This window comes from Cyprinus carpio, chromosome A2 (genome assembly GCF_018340385.1).
Source record: "Cyprinus carpio isolate SPL01 chromosome A2, ASM1834038v1, whole genome shotgun sequence".
NCBI classification, from domain to species: domain Eukaryota; kingdom Metazoa; phylum Chordata; class Actinopteri; order Cypriniformes; family Cyprinidae; genus Cyprinus; species Cyprinus carpio.
In genome coordinates, this window is record NC_056573.1 from 15,244,947 (window position 1) to 15,258,420 (window position 13,474).

Sequence of the window (13,474 nt, forward strand, 5' to 3'; positions counted from 1 at the left end):
TGGTCTTTCACAGATACACGTTCATTGATTTGCATATAAATGTTATGCTGTTGAACCTGTGAAACAGATCACAGGAAACATTTATCATTATGAGGCGTAAACATTTGAGTTACTATTCTTTTGCAGAGAAAGCGACAAGTGAGATGAACACAGCTGAGGACTGGGGCCTCATTTTGGACATTTGTGACAAGATTGGACAGTCTCGCACTGGGTTAGTGAACGAGCATGCAGGATGTTTGTTTTAGATGAATGGGTGTTTAACAGGTTAAATGTTATGCTTGTCTTGTGAACCTAAAGAATGTCTGCGGTCTATAATGAGGAGAGTGAATCACAAGGATCCACATGTTGCCATGCAAGCGTTGACAGTAAGCCAAATGCTTCTTATTGCATTCTAGGCCATTAATGAGCTTTTGAGAATAAACTTAATGTTTTCTCTTCCATAGCTACTGGGTGCGTGTGTGTCAAACTGTGGAAAAATATTCCATTTAGAGGTCTGCTCCAGGGAATTTGCTAGTGAAGTTAGCAATGTACTAAATAAGGTACATGTTTCCTTTTGTTTGTAGAAATGCTTCAGTTGTTTGTTCCAGCAGCAAAAGACTGATGTTTTGTCTTTTCTTCTCAAGGGTCATCCAAAAGTGTGTGAGAAGCTGAAGGCTCTGATGGTGGAGTGGGCTGAGGATTTCCGTAATGACCCCCAGCTCAGCCTCATATCGGCCATGATCAAGAACCTCAGAGAACAGGGCGTCATCTTCCCTGCCGTGGGCTCTCAGGTGAGCAGCCCAGTCCAGCTCCCTGCTGCACGGAGCTGCCAGTTCACTGGATTCTGTGAAATACCATTGTTCTTTATAGAAAAGTATGCAGGGAATTATCTCAGTATTATCTCAGTATTCAGCACATAAAATATGATATTACAGAAAAAGTATAAATGAAGGCAGTCTAACTCCCTTACATTGAGTCAGAAATATATACACACACACAAACATATACACTACCGTTAAATGGTTTGGGGTCAGTATGATTTTTTTTATTTATTTTTTATTTTTTAGTTTATTCTTTTATAGTAATAATCAATAAAATTAAAACTTTTATTCGGCAAAAATGTATTAAATTGATCAAAAGTGACAGTAAAGACATTTATAATGTTATAAAATGTATATATTTATATTTCAAATAATTGTTTTATCACAGAAATAAATTACTAAATAATACTGTTAAATATATTTAAATAGAAAACATTTGAAAATATTATATTTCATAATATTTCTGTTTTTACTGTATTTTTGATTAAATAAATGCTTTGTAAGCATGCCTTTTTCAAAAACCAAAGTTTTGAACAGTAGCATAAAATCTTGTATTTTTTGTATTTAGAAATGTATTTTGCTGTTATTCTTATTTTACTCTTTCATTCTTTTTTTCCTTTTTATTTCCTTTTTTTTCCATTATATTATATGCACACTGTATGATATATTGAGTGTTGAAAATATGTTAACTTGTTATTCTGTCATGTCAGAAAATATGTATATGATTATGAATATTTAAGTAATGAGATGTTAAACTTAATTTGTTCAGGCAGCAGAACAAGCTAAAGCCAGTCCTGCATTAGTAGCTAAAGACCCTGCAACATCAACAAACAAGAAAGAAGAAGAAGACATTGCTAAAGGTGGCCACAAATCCATAATGCTGAGGTCTGCAATGAATTGCATTGAAGAAAGAGAAGTAATCTCTCTGTCTGTCTCTCTCTTCCTTTCTCAGCGATCGAACTGTCTCTGAAGGACCAGCGGCAACATCAGCAGCCTCAGGTCTCTCTGTCTGGCCTCTACCCGAGCACCAGCAGCCTCCTCACATCTCACAAGGCTGAAGGAAGAAAGGTCAGGGCCATCTATGACTTTGAAGCAGCAGAGGACAATGAGCTGACCTTTAAATCAGGCGAGATCATCACCATCCTGGATGACAGGTTAATCTGGTTCTGTTCATTAATGGTCACGATGAATTCCACTCACAGGCTTGAAATCATTCCCTTCATATGAAATTCACTACACATTTTTTTGGTCATTTTTGTTCTGTTTGAAAGGCTTGTTTCCTCTTTGGTCAGTTTAATCAATTCAGCTCATTTTGGTTGCTAAGCTACAAGCACATGACTATGAAACAGAAGTAGTGTTTCAAAGTAGAGGCGGTTAGAAGGCATTCAGCACTCTAGAGATTGAGTGAATGATTTCAAACACGGCCAAAGAGTTTCTTTTTCTTTCCTTTATTTTTTTTTTTATTAGTCGGAGGTGGCTTAAGTATCTCTTCTCTATCACAGTGACCCTAACTGGTGGAAGGGTGAGACTTATCAGGGTGTTGGGCTTTTTCCCTCAAACTTTGTGACAGCAGACCTGACAGCAGAGCCTGAGATGAGTAAGTAAAGCTGTCACATCTACTCTTTTTCCAGCCAACAGTTAGTAGCCCCTCAAAGTCTCTTCCTGTTTCACAATATTTTGTTATAGTTTCATTCTACCATTCAGAAGTTTGTTTGCTTTTTTTGTTGTTGTTGAGAAAAGTAATACTTTTATTCATATATTATATTGATCAAAATAAATACCGTAAAAGAACATTTCTAGTCAACAAAGAATCCTGACATTAACGTATCGTGGTTTACACAAAAACATTAGCAGCACAGATGTTTTCAAACTTGGTAATAATATGAAATGCTACTTTAGCAGCAAGTCAGTATACTGGAATGATTTCTGAAGGATCATGTGACACTGAAGAATGGAGTAATGACTGATGAAAATGTTCAGATTTGCCATCACAGGAATAAATTACACTTTAAAATATATTCAAAATGGATTTATATATTAAAAAACATTTTTAAAAATGTTTTCACTATATTACTGTTTTTTTTTTTTTTTTTTTTTTTTTTTTTTAAATCAAATAAATGCAGCCTTGGTGAGCATAAGAGACTATCAGAAAAAATATATACATATTACAACCCCAAACTTTTGAATGGTGTATATTAAACATTCAGTATTTCAGTAAAATTAAATACCTACATCAGAGACCACTGGGGAATTTTTTTCAATTTTTTTTTTTTTTTTTTTTTTTTCTGTATTTTTTTTATAATTTTCAATATAAGATCAATTTCAGTATTAAGTATGTCATTCTTTTGCTTTAATGGCACCTACACTCTAACTAACTGCATGAACTCTGCAAGTTTGTGTAGTAAAATGATGATTATTGTTTTTATAGAGTGTTTTTGGAGAGATATAAAGAGAGTTTTTTGATTTTTTTTGGGAGAATTTTTGAATATGTGTAAAGGGGTTTTCATGATCAATGTCACAAAATGCTTGTTTTAAAAAACAAAATCTTCCAAATGTCAGTTTTTGTTTATTTCCAGGTTTAATGATTTTTAATTCCATATTTTCATATTTGTGGTCTCAGACTTTTTGGCCCCAGTGTGCACTGTCACAACAATATCTTTTTGGATGTCTGTTCTCTGCTCATTACATTATATTATGTCATCTTTAATATTTCTCCTTTCTTAGTGAAAACAGAGAAGAAGACAGTGCAGTTCATTGAAGACGTCCAGGTAGAGACGATTGAACCAGAGCCAGAGCCTGTCTACATTGATGAGGTGAGGCTGCATATTTCTCACAGTATTTGGCACTGTATTGCTTTGATTGATTTGCCTCATACACACCCCTTACTACTACAAAGCACATGAAATTACACAGTGAAATATCCACTATTCACCGTTCCCCTTCAAAGACATCAGATGCTCTCAGTGGAGAACTGTGTTAAAATGAGTTGTAGCAGCTCTCATGCAGTCTAGTTTGTAATGTCTTTGCAATGTTCTGCAGGAGAAAATGGACCAGCTGCTTCAGATGATCCAGAGTGCAGACCCAACAGACGACCAGTCAGACACCTGTGAACTCCTGCAGCTGGAGGGTGAGGCTAAAACCGTATCCATTGGTTCTGTGTTTGTGGAGACTGATTCGTTGATTCATAGTTGTTCCTCCTCTCCCAATTAGCTGCTTGCAACCAGATGGGTCCTCTCACTGATCAGAAGTTGGAGGACATTGACAGGTATTCAAAAAGTTCCATGTAAAAACTAATTTAATGCAAAATCCATCCTTACATATGTCTAGCAAAGCCTGTAAACAAACCTCTGATTATTTTTAGTGAATGAAATCCAATGAGACACATGCACACGTCATTCCCCATAGATCTCACATGTAATAAATCTGCCATGTTTGTTTTCAGAAAACACTCCGAGCTGTCTGATCTGAACGTGAAGGTCATGGAAGCACTGTCTCTCTATAATAAGCTAATGAATGAAGACCCAGTATACGCTATGTATGCCAAAATACAGAGCCAGCAATACTACATGCACCAGACCCCAAACGCTTCCCAACAGGTGAGAGTCTGGCAAATTGTCAAAGTGTTTATGTTGTTAGTTTGCTAGTGTGATTTAAGTTGCTATGATGGCTATTTGTGGTTGATTGTTTTGGCAGTGGTATATTAAGAGTTATGTTTTATTTCCAGGTGTACCCTGGCCAGTCCACTGGAGGGCAGTATGCAATAGGCAGCACAGCAGTCCCGGGATACAACGTTCCAATGGAGCAGCTCTCTGCAATGAACCAAACAGGAACGTCAATGGCTGGACAGCAGGCTCCCAGGTAATCACACAAAAAAAGCTGTTTAAATGAATGAATAAAAACATAATTTATTCTAAGGAATTCATTTAATCAATTAATTGATAATAATGATAATCATTTAAAATAATAATAGATAAAACAAGTTGCATCAATACTTTGATCATTAAAAAACTGTATCAATGCATTAATAATAATAATGATTATTATTATTTTGTATGTTAGATAAAATATTTGACCATTTGTTTTTATTATTTTATTACATTTAAATAAAATAAAAAATAAAAAGTTTTATCAATTCATTAAATAGTAATTATTGATGTTGTTGTTATTATTAAATAAAAAGCTGTATCGATGCCATAATAATATTTTATATAAATAGAAAAAAATGTGTAGTAATTTGTTGTTGTTGTTAATAAAAACAAACTTATTCAATGTACAGTAAAAAAAAAAAAAGCTGTATCAATGCATTAATTATTATTATTATTATTATTATTATGCATGGGGTGATAATAATGGTTGTTCTTATATTTGTATAATTATATCAAATGTTTTTATTTCAATTTCTTTTTTTTTTCTTTTTCTCAGTGATGTCCATATGTACATGGGCCAGCCTCCAGTCTACAGCCCGACTCCTGGCAGCATGCCTCCAGCTGATGTCCAGTCCTACCAGACCCCAGCGGCCATGAGCCAGACCCCCGGCTACACCGTACCCTCCACCCAGATCCACCCTGCTACTGCAGACAACCAACAGACCCCTTACCAGGAGAAAGCCCTCTTATAGGACCCCTAGAGACTCATACAGACACGCACACTTACGGTCATAAACAGAGAACATTCAGTTCACACACAGTTATCTCCTAAATTGTCTTCTCTTCCTTTTCTTTAAGACACTACAAACAAACACTATTTCTGACAGGACAGGATGTGTTGATTGTTGACTACTAACTATTGGTGTTCTCACAGAGCAGTTCTGTTTGATCTTATACTTTTTTGGTCTCTTTTATAAGAACATTTTGTTGAAGGTGATCAGGAACGCTATGTTCTACAGTTTATTTGGCAGCGTCATTACAGTAATAATTAACTGGACGTTTCTTACAGGAAACACACAAACAAAGCATGCTTGTGTTGTACATACATTTCTGTATCAGTGTAGGTTCTGATAGTACAGTGTTTGTCAAAACAGGTCCTGAAGGGGAGGTTACGTCATCATTTTAATTTCTCATCACTAGTTGTGCGTGTGTGTGTGAGAGAGAGTGTTCAGGCCCTCAGAAGTCATCTAACCTCTCCTCCAGAACCACGTAACAAAACACTGCTATGGTCTTGACAGTAACCTATCACCCCAATGTGTTTAAGCTCAATTTTCAGTGTTAAGAAGATCAGATGTTTTTTAGTGAATTTTATTTATATTTTGATTGTCGTTTTGCTGTTTTAATTGACAGTACTTTAATAGAAGGATGTAATATTCTGCCTGTGTGCAGATGTGTATATAAGAGAGCTCTGTTCTGTCTTCAGAGCGTAACGTTCAAAGCAGTTGCTTCTTCTGTAGAAAGGGCACATGGGAAGTTTGAGGAGTAATGCTACTCCACATCATGCACTTTTAATTTACCCTTTTCATTACCCTCATTTCAGATGTGTCCATTTAAATTATACATTTCCTCTGCTCTGAATGGCATTAAGCCTGCACTCGAACCCTTCCCTTTTTTCCATAACCGTTTAAAAATAAGCTACAGAAATAACTTTTTTTCAAACTATCCGTATCCCCTGAGAATGAATGATCATGTGTAAATGATCTGTAGCTTGTGGAAGGATTGAACTAACCTCTTAATTTTTGTAAGTCCTGGCAACGGTTGAGACTGACACTAAAGAAAGCAGACTCACTAAAGAGAACAGACGTCATTTTTGGAATCTCCTACTCTAAACTAAGGCAGTACCCTACATTTCTGTCTCTTTGTAGCTCCAATGTTATCAGAGTATTTGTTGACATTTCATAGAGAACATTCTGGGAAATTGGGACCACGGGCCAGTTCTAATGTAACACCTTAGCATTTGCACATGGAGATAATAATCCTTACGTCAACCTTATCCACAGGGAAAATGACTGTTTTTTTTGGTGTATCAGTTCTATGTACCCCGTTGTTTGTATGTACTATTTTAATCACCTTAATTATTAGTATTCACAATAAAACTAGGCCAAATGTACAGCATGTCTCATGTCTATGTGTCACTACTGTGTTCTTTGCTCATGTAGAGGTGTTTTAGTTGGATTATTGGTGGCTTACTGGTTAAGGCTCTTTACTTGTAGTGCAAAAGTTACAGGTTTGGACCCTGTTGAGCTAGTCAGTTTATAAAATTCTTTGCAGTTAATTGCATTAGATATTATTATATTAAAGAAATGGTTCTTGAGCATGAAATCAGAATATTAGAATGATTTCTGAATGGTCATGTGATACTGAAGACTAAAGCATAGCTACTGCAAATTTGGCTTTCTCATAAAAGGAGTAAATTACATTTTAAATTATATTAAAATAGAAAACTATTTAAATTGTAATATTTTGCTATATTACTTTTTTAAAAATTTATTTAATGTGTTTTTAATCAAATAAATGCAGCCTTTGTGACCATAAGAAACTTATTTCAAAGAAAAAAAGAAAAAAAAATTACTGACTCGCAATTACTGTACATCTCACAATTTGTTCGGGCGGGGGTGTTTTAGTAAATCTATCTTGTTTTAAGGGAGTTTAAAAAGTCTTACTACAACATAAAGGTACTGAATTAAGAATAATATTTTTTTTATTTTTTTTTTTTGTAGTGCAGATTACAAGCCTCTGGAAAATACTATTAGGCATTAAAAGTAAATAGATTTTTTTTCCTATTTTGTGTCAAGAACATACATGTTTTTGATGTGGATACATTGCAATGCACGTCATTATGACTGTTATGTTTCAGTTTGCTACTGGAATTTTTTGCTCCCATAAAAAGAGAATCGTGACTGCTTCATTACAGTGGCAATAAAGAGCACTTGTAAGAACGCAGTGTAAGCAGTAGCAGTGTACAGAGTCCAGAGCATTCAGTCATTCAGTGCTGTGAGAGATGCACTGGATGCATTCAGTGACGGCTTGCTCGTAGAGGGATCTACTGAGAACTCATACTGTCAAGATGCCGTCTGGGAAGACTGTCAAACTCATCCTTTATGAGCTGCTGCAGTTCGCATGTCTCTGTATTCCTGTGTTTGTAGTAATGGAGCGCTTTGCTTCTGTCATATGTTTCGTGAAGTCTAGTGCCACTGCCTATTGGCTGGTGGTGGCGGCCTCTGTGGCCTATGTGGCGTCTGTAACCCTGTTTGTGTGGGTTCCTTTGAAATACTTCATCCTCAGGACGCAGCGGTTCTCAGAAGTGACCAACTGGTGAGTACTAAACTGTTTTCTATGCTACCACTGATTTACAGGGGTAGTTGATCCATGAACTCTTATTCAATATTAAAATTTTAGTTTGAATTTTCATATTAATGAAATTGCACATATTGTGACTGGTCACTGTAAATGTACACCATTTAGAATCACCCTTCACTGCAAATAGTTCTGTGGTGAAGCATTAATTTTTTAAACATTCAATAGTCATTAAACGAATAACTATAGAAGAACAACTTGGGAAAATACTGAAAAACTTGAAGATTAATTAGGCCTATACCATGTCACTAATGTGGTGTCTAGAAATTGAATAATCTACTAACTATAAACCCATTTGATTACTTTTTCCTTCTAATATGAGAAGTATGAAATTATGCTCTTCGTTTCTAAACTATGTTTCTTAGTTTGTGATGCTAATCGTGTTCTACAATGAAAACACCCTTACTTCTCCTGCAGGAGACCTGTTACACTTGCATATGTGATCCTCAGCACTTTACCATGCTTTGCTATCATCATAGCCAGCTCAAAGGTAATGCATTATTCCATCTCACTAAGAAACTACAATATGACTGAGCATTTCATGATTATTAAAATCCTTCTTCTTAAGATCAACATATTGATTTCGATGGGTTCATTAAAGCATCAGTAGACTGGTGGTTTCCTGACACCTAGAGAATAATTTGGAACTTTAAAAAAGGTTCTTAATTGCATCAGAATGTAAATTTTGAATGTGTATCCATTGGAATGTTTATATACATCATATACTGATCATTTGTAATCTTACTTTCAGAATGAAGTGCGTAACATAAAACAATAAAAACTGTAGGGCTCAAGACATCAGAAACTTTACTCAGTAACTCTGTCGCAGATTTACTATTAACCCAAAGATGGGGTATTATAGACTGTGGAATGTGAATAGATCTGTATTACAGCCAACTGAAGTCTTCGGTAAAAATCACAAGGTCCGCAGGCTTCTGATGTACATTAACTGTCAGTGCAATACCAGTTTTGAAAAGGGTTCTCACGTTTTTTTGACTGGTGAAGATGTGAATCTTCATAATGGCCTGTTTTAAATGAACAGAGGAGTTTTTGGTGATGCATCCAAAACTGCTTCCATTTTCAGTCTTTCACCTCCGTTTTCTCTTGAGGATGATAAAAGGCTTTTTGCTCCTGACTCTGTTCTCTCAGCAACCCTCAGGCCTTTTTATGCTTGTGCAGGTTCAGGTTGATGCTGAATTTAAGAATGAGCCCTTCACTGAACTCCCAGTCTCTCTGGTCTTGTTCTCCCTCATTTGTGTGGACATAGTGGAGAAAATTCGCCCTCTTTGCCTGACTGGACAGGGTAAGAGATAACATCCGATAAATTCCGCCAATTAAATGATCTGTCTGTCTAAGTTGAGCTCTATTTTTCTCCTCTTTTTAAAAGCAAGTGGATTAGGGTTGGATTTTGAGATGCCGGTCCCAGTGTTGACTCACTCAGCGCAGGTGACATCAGTGTCCAGACAGCTGCAGGCTAACGGACGGGACGGCGATGCGTCTCCAAGGTCGCCAGTCAGGAATGGGACTCTATCGGGACATTGGAGGGATGCAGATGGAGAAGGCACCACTCGCACCAGCAGCACAGCATATCTCTACACCTCTCATTCTTATTCAGGTCCGTTTCGCTTTGTCTGGATTCAAGAACCTCGGCATGACCTCTTTGTGGCCACCTTCATGTTTTGGTTTGACACCGTGGAAATGGTGAGGGTAGCCGGGACTGATTCGGTGTATTATTCAGCTTGGGTGTTTCCCATATACATACTGGCTTTTCTGTCCATCCTGCGCGTTGTTATAACTCCAGACAGTCCTTTGCTGGCTTCATCAAGTGTCCTCACCCAAGATTTGCCCTTCCTGGTGATGCGTATATGCCTAGTGGTGGTTTTCGGTTATGTTACGCCCGTGCTGTACATACTAAAGAACATTTTCACTGTGGTATCTTTCGTGTATTTTGTCTTTATGACTAAACTAAAGCTGCTGAACAGAGAAAGCATGTTCTGAGGGCATTATGTGAAGAACCGCTGAAGGAATCCCTACAGATTCGTGTAATATAGATAGTAAATATGTTTTGGGGTTCAGAATAAAATGTGTATATTTCTTGGTTTTTATTTTATTTTACAGGTGGGCAAAACAGTACACAGACATCTGAATTCTAGTCATTCTATTCATATTTATTGAAAAATATATTGTTATAATACCGGTCAAATGTTTGGAATAATTAGGAAATACTGCTTTTGAAAGAAGTCTCTTATGATCACTAAGGCTGTATTTATTTGAGCAAAATTACAGTATAAGCTGTAATATTGTGACATTATTACAATATATGATAACTGTTTTTCTATTGTAATATATATTTCAAATGTAATATATTACTTTGATGGTAAAGCTGAATATTCAGCAGCCATTACTCCAGTTTTCAAAGTCACATGGTTCTTGAGAAATCATTTTAATATGCTAATTTTATAGTATTTTTATCAAATAAATGCAGCTTTGGTAAGAATAAGAGACTCTCTTCATAAACATTAAAAAATCTTAATTATTCCAAACTTTTGACCAGTAGTGTGAATTCTGTTTGTGTTAATATTTTGAATATATTATTACATTTATTAAGGCTTTATGTTTTGTTGTTTTTTTCTATGCATAACAATTCATGTACATTTTAATACATTGTGCCAAATGTCATGTTTTCAAATTTGTAAAATATAACAATTTATTAAGAACATCTGATATTGCTGATACTAATTTAAGGTAATTCAAGTTAATCTTATATCATGTCCTGATAATGTAAAAAACTGATTGCTTTTCATAAAAAAACCTGAACAGTAATACATTGATTCAACTCTGATGCATATTATGAGAGCTTTTGAATTTCCATGATGTTCAGAAATCGAAATCACCCCTTGCATCGAATCTCATAAATCAAACCTCATGTTGCCGCTCTCTATAATTCCATCTAAAATATTTTTTCATTATACATGGTCACACTTCTTGTCAGATACCATGTAATGTGTTTGTAACCTTGAGAGCAATAACAGTGTGAGGTGTGACAGAGCTCATACAGACATATCTGATAGGTCAGTTCACATTTTAATATATTTAAAATATACTTATATATATATTTCCATTTATACTTACCAGTTACCCAACAGCTAACCAAATAAAAGGTTTTTACTTGATTTCTATTAAACGTCCAACAATCTTAAGTGTATGATGTTGTTTTATATGTGATGATATCTTTTATATGAATTTTTTTTCTGAAATCCCAAGCGTAAGTATTCAAGGAGAATCTTCTGAATTCGATAGCTTTCTTTCCCTGTCTAATGCTTATTTCAAGCCTATTTTCTTAGCTCAGCATTATTCTCATCTAACCAATGAGGCATAATTTATTCCCTCGAAAGGAGATGTTAAAAACCCATATCTGAGTGTGACTGAATTGTCTGCTTGAGTTTGCCTCCCACGGATTTCAGAGTTTAATTTTAATTCATTCCGTTTAAACTTGACAGTCAGCATGTGAACAGACGCTGCAAATGAAACTGCATGAGCTCTCGCTTGCCTCCTCAGCAGGGGACAACAGAGGGAGAGGAGACAGCAAGGACAGACACTCAGATAGAGTACAGAGATAAAGAAGAGGAGTGGACAGACTGATAAAACCTGTGATACAAAAAAGGGGCTGAGATTTCATGAGAGGAAGAAGAAAGTGCATTTGAATTCAGCATGTGTTTCTCCTGCATTACGAGCTCCACTAAGTGCTCTAGCATGCAGTGCAGCAACAGGGAGCGAGAGAAAACAGCAAACTACAGCAACAGAAAGGACACGAGGGGGCAACGCAGGTAATCAGTAGGGTACCTGACGACATAGAGGGGAAAAAGAGACAGAAAGAGCCACAAGGGAGAGAGGTAGGGAGGAGTCGTGGAGGTAGAGAAACAGCAGAAACCGGGGACGAAAGACAGCAGACGGTGGACTCCAGCCTCCTCTGCCTGTGTGGACTGGAGACAAGGCAACCCAGACGCGGCTCACATCTGCATTCTGATTGGCTGAGGTGGGCGGGGACAAGCTGACGCAGAGAAAGTCAGGCAGGAAAATGACATTTACACCGTGTATCAATTTTAAACTCTGAGCCTGTGTCTGTCTTTGAAAAAAGGGGTGCGGTGGGAGGAGGGGGGGTGGGGGTCTGTCTGGAGGAGGGTGTAAATAAATAAGGAGACAAACTCAATGAGGGAAGATCCGAACAAATAATTCCCACACACACCTGGAGCCAGTGGACTGTGAGCCTGTTGGTCTCGAGCATCAGTTGGACAGCAGGAGGATGTGAATCACTCACTTTGACTGACTGCATCCCATTCTTCACAGTTTGTGGAGGAATGTCTGCTTTTTATATGCTCTGTAAACCTATGGGCTGGACCAGAGGCTGTGTGGAACGGAGACTCTTACCTGCTGCTCATGCTGTTGTGTCTCTCATCAGACTGATGTGATGGCTGTCCCTAACAGAGACGTATCCAGAGGCTGTGTGTCACAGAAAGAGTGATTTAGACGCTCTTCTTGGCTGCACCATCATCACGACCCCCCGGATGTTCTCTTGATGTATTGCTGTGGTCTGGGACACTGGCGGAGAGAACAGTCCACCTATGTGAGTAACCGCAGAATGCTTAACGTGATTTTCCACTGTCAGTATGCTCTTGGTAGAAACCCACTGCAGAAAAACATACAGTTTTGAATGAAGGTCGCAAAATATACTCTAAGTAGAACTTGAAAGTGTATAATAATGATACATGTTCTCATTTTACACCTCCTTAAAGTTTTCATTGAGTGTTTTTGTGTATGCTACCTTTCATAATACTAAAAACAGTACTAAAATTTATGTCATTAATAATGTCCAAACTGTTTTTTGCCTTCTGGACTTTTATGATTTCAAAATGGCAACCTGTTCCCTCACTAGCATTTAGTGAAGAGGTCAAAACTGAAAATATCCCACAATCCACCTACTACTACAATCGCCACCACCACAGTTTCTCTTCGAGTACGTCGTCATTCATAACATTTGACGCACGAGAACGTTTTTTCAGCGGGAACTCGACTCAAAAAAGGTAGAAGGTCTAAAAATACACTCGCTGCTATTATAAGCCAAGTTTTTACCGCCACCTGGAATGCCGCATGGAGAGAAGGTGAATGAGAGTGTGTGTAAATAAGAAAATGAGATACGCGTGAGTCACTGTGTGTGTGTGTGTGTGTGTGTGTGTGTGTGTGTGTGTGTGTGTGTGTGTGTGTGTGTGTGTGTCATGATGAATGCTTTACCTAAATTCCCCCAGAGCAGACGGAAGGGGATCACATTCACACAGAAGCACACTGAACTCCAAAGTTGTCAAAGCAAACAGGTAGTAAATAGGCTTATCGTGC

The 13,474-nt window shown here is 37.0% G+C and overlaps 2 protein-coding genes across 2 annotated transcripts in view; both read left to right on the forward strand.

Moving 5' to 3' along the window:
• The window catches only part of LOC109086953 (collectin-12-like), a 35,304-nt gene extending 28,468 nt beyond the window's left edge, over positions 1-6,836 (forward strand). Inside the window, exons 11-23 of the mRNA XM_042774766.1 lie at positions 127-212; positions 291-365; positions 444-539; positions 624-770; positions 1,570-1,660; positions 1,753-1,954; positions 2,303-2,397; positions 3,525-3,613; positions 3,840-3,927; positions 4,011-4,065; positions 4,243-4,396; positions 4,525-4,658; positions 5,223-6,836. Coding sequence (XP_042630700.1) covers positions 127-212; positions 291-365; positions 444-539; positions 624-770; positions 1,570-1,660; positions 1,753-1,954; positions 2,303-2,397; positions 3,525-3,613; positions 3,840-3,927; positions 4,011-4,065; positions 4,243-4,396; positions 4,525-4,658; positions 5,223-5,418 — 1,508 coding nt within the window. The 3' untranslated portion in view covers positions 5,419-6,836. The remainder of the gene's footprint in view (positions 1-126; positions 213-290; positions 366-443; positions 540-623; positions 771-1,569; positions 1,661-1,752; positions 1,955-2,302; positions 2,398-3,524; positions 3,614-3,839; positions 3,928-4,010; positions 4,066-4,242; positions 4,397-4,524; positions 4,659-5,222) is intronic.
• An 839-nt stretch (positions 6,837-7,675) lies between these two features.
• On the forward strand, positions 7,676-10,348 carry LOC109103617 (transmembrane protein 236-like). Its single transcript, XM_019116995.2, has 4 exons — positions 7,676-8,041; positions 8,501-8,573; positions 9,263-9,386; positions 9,471-10,348. The coding sequence occupies exons 1-4, from the start codon at positions 7,794-7,796 to the stop codon at positions 10,079-10,081; spliced, it is 1,056 nt and encodes a 351-aa protein (XP_018972540.2). The 5' UTR covers positions 7,676-7,793; the 3' UTR covers positions 10,082-10,348.
• Positions 10,349-13,474: the final 3,126 nt, after the last annotated feature.

Bases quoted from the DNA above. Each gene is read 5' to 3' on its own strand.
- LOC109103617 (XM_019116995.2), top strand. From the start codon at position 7,794: ATGCCGTCTGGGAAGACTGTCAAACTCATCCTTTATGAGCTGCTGCAG. The intron at 8,042-8,500 runs GTGAGTACTAAA...CTTCTCCTGCAG, and splicing joins TTCTCAGAAGTGACCAACTG to GAGACCTGTTACACTTGCAT. The intron at 8,574-9,262 runs GTAATGCATTAT...ATGCTTGTGCAG, and splicing joins TCATCATAGCCAGCTCAAAG to GTTCAGGTTGATGCTGAATT.